The 7,693-nt window shown below is 39.7% G+C and overlaps 1 protein-coding gene across 1 annotated transcript in view; it reads right to left on the bottom strand.

Moving 5' to 3' along the window:
- LOC104167313 (LIM/homeobox protein Lhx2) overlaps window positions 1–7,466 on the bottom strand; it is an 8,468-nt gene extending 1,002 nt beyond the window's left edge. The window contains exon 1 of the mRNA XM_009707539.1: window positions 7,265–7,466. Within this exon, the coding sequence (XP_009705841.1) occupies window positions 7,265–7,393 (129 nt within the window). The 5' untranslated portion in view covers window positions 7,394–7,466. The remainder of the gene's footprint in view (window positions 1–7,264) is intronic.
- Window positions 7,467–7,693: the final 227 nt, after the last annotated feature.

Here is a 7,693-nt window from a genome sequence, read left to right as displayed (position 1 = left end):
CCCTCTCCTGCAATCCTGTATGAACAGTCTGCTTGGGACAGGAGTGGACTACGGATGGAGGAGGAGAGTCTTTCTGTGCAGGCTGCGTATGAAGATGCTTAGAAATTTCACAGCCTGCATGAATCCTCAATTGCCCTCAATTCCAGAAGTATTTGTCTGGATGAGGCAGACATCAAGCATCTGACGAATATAAAATAACGAGTTTTGGCACCCTCATATCTCAAGTCCATCTCCCATCGTAAGCAGCAGGCGACACAGACGACAGCACCCTGCCTTTCTGCGGGCCCTGAGAGCTCTCCCAGGAGCCTTCTCACGCCTCAGTGTCTGCAATGCTCTCACTTTTCTAAAATGACTGTCCCTCTTTCCTACTCTTCTCTTAATCTTCTTTCTCAAATGCTTCAGCCCCCTTCACCTATGCCAGTCTCCTTTTTCAAATGCCTTCAGTACTGGGATGGTGTTGGGAAAAGAGGCTTGAATGGTATTAAAGACCCACATTGCATTCAAAACTGTCATTTCAGTAGAAATTACATCCACATACAGAAAATTTTCCAAGATTGCTACTTCTTGCATTATTTGATTATTATCTATGAGTGAAGGACAAAAGCTGTGACTTCATCTTTCTCAGTTAAATTTCAGTGTTTAAGTCCAAATTAACAATGCTTTCCACTGTCTGCAGGATTTCTTTAAAGATAAAATATTTTCCAACATATTTTCAATAGATAAAATAAAATGTATTTGTGAAACTTGCATGAAACCTAGGTACAGCATAGTAATTTGACTAAATTTGAAAATGTCGTTAAATACCCTTTGTTCAAACTGATATATGCTGATACCAGGCATTTTTACTGCTACAAACTAGATGAAATTTCACTGTGCTTATTTATCAGAAGGCCTCTGTCATTGTTTTGTTCTTTACAATGGACTCAATCTTGATCCTGCTGTCCTCACGTTGACCTGCTATAAGGAATAGGACCGAGTCTTTCCATGCCAGATGCACCGAGCCTCATCATCTCCGTATCTGTTGGAGAAAGGAACCGAGCGAGTGAAAGGACCTGCACAGCCATACAGTGTCTCCGTCAGATTTCTACTCTGTGGCCTATACGGGGAAACGGCGTGCGTGGAGCTCACGAGGCCACACCAACCCGTACGGAAATTCTGACCTCTAACTCTCAAACAGCATGGCCCCGCCATAGGGCCCGCTTTAAGCCAGACCGCTGGCAGAGAAGCGATACGTAAACACCAGCAGTCCTGTAGGGTGTTCTCTTTGCACTCTCAGCCTGCCAGCGGCAGTTAGAAGTGATGAACGTGTCTCAGCTGGTTTTCCTCTGACTGGTTTTCTTCTCATCTATGGATGCTCCAGCCCCACATTCCCCCTACTGAGCACTCTTTCTCTTCCTCTGGAAAGCTTTCTCCCCAACCAAGGGTTTTTAAGGTGCACACTCTCTCTCACACTCTCTCCAGGGAATGCCACGAGGAAATAATCCTCAGGCACAAATTCTAGCAGTGGCCTTAGGAGCTGCATTCGTGGGCCGTGCATAAATCACATCCCTACAGGTCCTTGTTTCTGAAAGCTCAGTATTTTTAAAGAGTTTATGTTGGCATTCCCTTTGTTAAAACACTTCGTGTAAAGGCTATTTATCAGTTTCATATACGACAAGAAAACAAAAGTGTCCTAAACTAGCACAGATAGAAATATACTCATGATTTTATAACGTAGTCCATTATAGTGATAAACCCTTTAAAGGCCAGCGATGTGGTAAAAATGAGGGAAAACCAAATGTGACATTTTTGCCTGACGCATTTACAACCAGTGTCCTCTCCTATGACTGTTCGTTCAGAGCCACGCGAGAAGGGAGGTGCGGAAGTGTGTGCGCGGGGTTCTGAGCAAGGCGGGGGGGCTTGGGTGCAGGGGATGCAGGTGAACCAAATCAGTTTGTTCTGGTCGTTAAAGCCGCAAAGTCTCAAGGGCCAACTTGTTAGGAATGGTAAAAACCAGCAATTTGAACATCTATGGGACTTTTTACCTTTCAGTTAGAGGTAATTTATATTTGTCCCACAAAGTAATTTGGTTTTGATTTTTTAATATACCTTCTAGCAATTGTAAAAAAGATAATATAGATGAAGGTGAAATGGAAGTTTAGAGACTGCCGCTATTGATGTGTGTGTGTACCATAGTAACATGATAAAACAGAACAGACAAGACCACTAGTCCAGTTGCATATACACATACTTCTGCATAATTTCATACTTATGTTCATTAAAAATATACATCTTTATATACGCAGTAGTTCCAAATATAAGTAACATTTTCATTCCTATTCACAAAACACTTTTCTTGTTTGAAGTGTGTAAAACTATAGAAGGCACCATAACTGTTTTGTTCCTAAACATCCAAGTGCCCCCTAACCTTAAGAGGGTGAGAGACTCTACAGTATTTTTTCTGTTTGTCATTTGAAACACGTAGTATGCAAAGAAAAGTGGGCAAGATTATCGGTGTTTATGTATTCCCCTTTATCTTCCATTAAATATGAAAACCTGTGCTCAGATGCCCTTATCAATGACCAGTCGTGCTGCTTTCAGGAGCTGCACATATAACATGGTTCATTTGCTCTTTAATAGTGGTAATTCAGGTTAGACATAGAAAATATTTCATCCTATTGTAAGTGTTATTAAAAAATAGAGATTATATGACTATTTTCACTTCCTTCCTCACAAAGATATTGTCAAGGTTAATCAGCTAATGGTTATAAAGCTCTTTAAAATTGTCCAATAATAAATATTTGTATTATTACTGAAAAGATATCTAAATATTTGTTAACTGAAATTTCAAAAATACCTTGTCTTATGATAGAAAGGGACAACATAATTATCGCAATAGTGATGCTCTGGTACGCACTTAAGATACGACAGTATTCAGCAAAGACTTCCCGCTGAAGAGTAGTGAAAGAATTAAAACTACTGTTTTCCGAGTTGTAGGGATGTAGGCCTGCTTCTATACTGCCCGGTGTCGTTCCGTATGGCCGTGCAAAGCAGCGTGTAAGAGCCGGCCGGGCAGGGCTGCCCGTGCACAATGGCAGCTGTGAGCCGTGGGCTCACACTGGCAATTCAGGCCCTGCACCTGTAACGGTATTGCAGCGAAGTGAAGAAATAATAACCCAAACATCCATAACCGAAAGAATTGTTCCAGAAGGACTTCTCTCACATCAATTACACAATGAGGAATCTGGTCTTCAGTGCTGAGGAATAAACAAAATCACTGGAAGTATTTAGTGTTTTTCTGTCCAACTGTATCATTATAAGGCTGAGCTATTTCAAATCAAAGGGGAAAACATGGACCAAAGCTCCCTCTGAAAAGTAAAAGCAGCTGTGAGACCCACCACTGATGCTACTACATTCTGGTTAGCGGGGCTGGACGCCTGTCGCTGGGCAACTCAGCAGCTAGGCAGAATAATATTTACTGCGGTTAAAATACTATACTATCTCTTCGGTGATCTGTGCAGCTAACTCTTTGTCCCCGTCAATTAAAATAGGAATAAAATAACACCTCCATATGATAGGGAAGTATTGAAAAGAAATATGCTAAGTACCGTAAAGGATTTGGATACTGCAGTGAACGAGATCGTCTAATCACCTTAGATAAGTTTATTTTCTTGTTTGTAACATCTCCATTGTTGCACTGTTATGTATTAGTTGTATGAATAGCTTGTGCTAGAAACAAATTTTTAAACACAATTTTGCTTGTTCACACAGCTACCTGGAGACGTTTAGGTTTACTGAATTTTAGCGACTAATCAAGTGGAGAAACAAAAATACAAAGGATGTTGCACCACAAAGCAAACTACATTCACTCACTGCGCACACATTCTGATTACTCTGTTGTAATTAGTAAACACACAGTTCAAGGGGAACTATGGGATATTTTATGAATGGAGGCTCAGTAAAGAGTCTGCAGTATGCTAGCCTAAAGCAAATCTTCACCCAAAGGCAGCGCCGGGTACCCACGTGTGATTGACTGTGAAAACGATCGTGCTTGTTGGCTACTGGAACCTGAATTAGCAAAGTCCAAATGCATGCGGTAATCTTTGTAGGGTTTTCATAGCAACTTTATTGGGGAGTGATTCACGGAAGAATAAGCAGTGTACAAGACACTTACTGAAAAATAACGCTTGATGTTCCTAAACTGCTTTTGCCATGGGTAGTCATATTCCTGACTCCTGGGGAGAGAAGAGGTACATACCTATAGCTAGCAAACCGTATCTTCCTAAGGCTATCTACTCCCACCTTCCCTTTCTAAACTCACAAAAAGAAAGATCAGCTCCCCAAAGAGGAATATTTATGCCAGTTAGTCAGCTCACAATCAGCTGGTCACTTTAATTATGAATGATAGCTTACACTAATGGGCTTGTGTTCCCCAGTTGCAGAACAAGAGGTGTATGAATTCAATTGCAAATATAAAGCTAAATTGAAATGAAAATAAACAAAAACAGGAGTTAAAAATATAAATAGGCTTACTGTGATTCTAATGTGGCTACTTACAGAAAATAGTCTGCATTACAAAGCCACTGAAGGAAATGTAATTTATGAAGCAGTATGTTACGTTTCCATGCCATTCCACATCTGGACATGTGTAGCTGATGACTAATTGTTTATAAAGCAAAGACAGAAGTCAGGTCTTCCAAATCCTGTATCACAGATCATTAAGAATATGGTCAAATTCTCCGCTCATCTACAAAGTACTCTCGTTACATGTGGTGATGTGGGACTGTCTATATAGTAAGGGCACTATAGCTGTTTCCTAAATCCCTAGGAACTCTACTACATGTGTTTAGGAAGTACACTGGTTTCAGATCAAGAGAATCTGTTTCTCCTAATCTGCTACCTTGCATTTTCTATTAAAATATATTCTATTAAGTATATAAAGAGAGGCACAATCCTTCACCAGCTGAATTGAGATCTGAACATACAGAAAATACAACAGCTTACAAACACGCCTAATAACAACATAGGGAATGCGGAAGTTTTCTTACTACTGGCAAGTGTGCACGTACATCTGGGAGTCCATGCGCCTTCGGTATGTAAGACAGACTAATACTAATGATGCTTAGATCAATAGTGTCAGTGAATTACTTCCTGTTCAATAAATGACACGGACGGAATGCCAACCTTTCTGGCTCAAAAGAATTAACAAGTGACACTATCTCGGTAACCAACATCATGATGAGTTTTCCCCAGCAAGGAGCAACCCTGAAACTCATATAGGTGAACTTCAGTGTTTGAAAAATGGCCTTTCACAGGTTAGAGATAAACCAACTGGGCATAAAGGTTCTAAAATTAAAAAAAACAAGTTTGTTTTTTATGGCCCAAAATAATTTTCAAACAAGAAGTCCAAGAGTATGGAGTAGAGAGTGCTCGTAACAGATGGGAAAACTCAAGTGATACTAGACAAAGTATCGCTCCGAGCCATTTTCTTGAATTGCCTCCAACAGCATCATCCTCTGGGTGCAATCCTCACCACCAACTATTACCTTCCACCACTCTTCAGCTAAAGGAGCCCAGACATAAAGGAGTATTTAACTGTGAAAGTAAAAGAAGTGAAACACCAATTACCAAAACGATAAAAAAAGTTTAGTGGAATTGTAAGGATCTGCCACAAAAAAAGAGCAACCACTAAGCACCTTAAAACTGCAAGATGGGTTATGGAAACAGAGGCAATGAGGAAACTGAAAGAGGAACTGAAGTGTAACAGAGACGTGGAGTCTGATTTTGGAGACAAGGAAATACATTTTTTTAAAGAGGAAACAGAGACAGTAACTTGGAAAAAAGATGGAAGGAAAGACCCATCAGGTGAAAAGAGGAGAGAGAGACAGAAGTCAAAGTTGGTCTGGAGTGAGGAGAGAGAACAGAAAGATGACCAAGAGAAAGACACTTTCTAGACATTGATCTCATTTCTTAATGCACTATGTGAAATTTCTCAGATAATTCAGGTGTGAGTGCACTGTAATGGACAGAATAGATATTACTGAAGTCTCTAAGCTCTGAGAGTAAAACAAAGGAGAAGTGTCAAAATAAGGATAGACAAACGCAGTAAATTATTTCGCCTGTGTGCATGGATAAAGGAGAGCTGCTATGAGAGACACTACGTCAAGCATTAGGATGTGCACTGCTTATATCGGAGGAATCTGTTCCACCACCACAAATCAGCCTCATAAAAACAAAACAAAACAAAAAATCCAGCTACAGAGGACGTAGCCAAGAGAAGTAATTGCATACAGTTTTTCATTAGTAGTTTTTACTGGGAAGCCTACAAAACCTTTATTCCTTCTTCTGTTAGGTATTAACACTGTAAGGTCCAGAATCTCTCCAGTGAATTCAGCTTTTCTCTATATTTTTTGTCTACTGCCCTCCACTTGCCTATGAAATTGCAAGAGCTGACCACAGTGCTTTCCCAGAAGTCTGTCTCTGAGCCCTGCCTGTCTCTCTGAAGCTCACAAACCATTTTTCTACAATTAAGACCCGTTAAAAAAATTCAGCAATGGATCCTGGAATGCCATGGCTTCTATATGCCCAAACTTATCTCTATGTATAGTTATTTGGATAAGTGCTCATTAAAATTGTCTTCTTCAATCAGAACTATAAATTGAAATGGAGCTGGATCAACTAATATTCTCACCTTTGCTTCCCATAAGAGTTCAAATGGAGTGTATATTCATGAAGCAAGAAAAATCCAGCTTTCAGAGAAAAAGTACTTTTAAAATGTAGTCCCCTTTCATTCTAAGTTACTTAACTATGAATTAAAATTAATCTTTGAAAAATTAAATTTATATCCACTTTGATTATGAAAGAAAAGATGTACTCCTTGTCCTGATAAAATAAATTCAAACTGCTAATTGATTTCTTACAAAGCTAAACATTCACAGTAATTTCTAAATTAAAGGCTCTCAATTTACAGTGAACACACAACTAAAATAATTTGCTTTTTCCTACAGCAGATTGGAAGCTAAAACATGCACTAGAATTAACTAACTACAGGAAAACAAGCAGGGCCCCAAACCTTCACAACTGTCATTAAAAATCAGAACCCAAGTGATCTGCTTTTGGGAAACTGAAAAGAAATAACTTTTCTCATCCTTTCTAGGATTTAACTGAAGTCTCACAGAAGGTATGAACGATTAGGAAAAGCTTGAAAATCGGCAAAATCCATGGCCTTTTAAATATAAAATTGATGGTTTAGTTACTTTTCAAGACAAAAGACTGCTCTTCTTACCTGAAGAACTCTTTTGGTCAGGCCGGTTTTCTGAGCTAGCTGTTTCAAGTCCTTGGCATCAGGATTGTGGTTAATAGCAAAGTATGACTTCATTGTCCGCAACTGGTGGTGTTTGAATGATGTCCTCATACGCTTTGTTTTTTGATTGCTGGGGTATTGCTGGTCTCTATCCAGGTGGTCACCATCGTTTTCATTGCAACTTAAAGCTTAAGGCAACAAGAGGAAAAGGCGTGTAAACCTATTGCTCTGTGACCAACATTGTTTGCAGTTCATGCGAGTGCAGCAATTAAAATAACATACCCTGGCATGTATTGTACTGGTACAAATCCTACTTGCCTTCCCCTCCATTTCTGCATCTTCTTTTTTCCCCTCACAATAACCAGCCTGCAAGGACCCTCACCTGCCTCTTTATGGCTTTTAAAATGTCAG

Source organism: Cariama cristata, unplaced genomic scaffold (genome assembly GCF_000690535.1).
Source record: "Cariama cristata isolate BGI_N322 unplaced genomic scaffold, ASM69053v1 scaffold16719, whole genome shotgun sequence".
In the NCBI taxonomy this organism is placed as follows: domain Eukaryota; kingdom Metazoa; phylum Chordata; class Aves; order Cariamiformes; family Cariamidae; genus Cariama; species Cariama cristata.
Note: the sequence above shows the minus strand (reverse complement) of the source record. Positions and strands in the feature narration are given on the sequence as shown.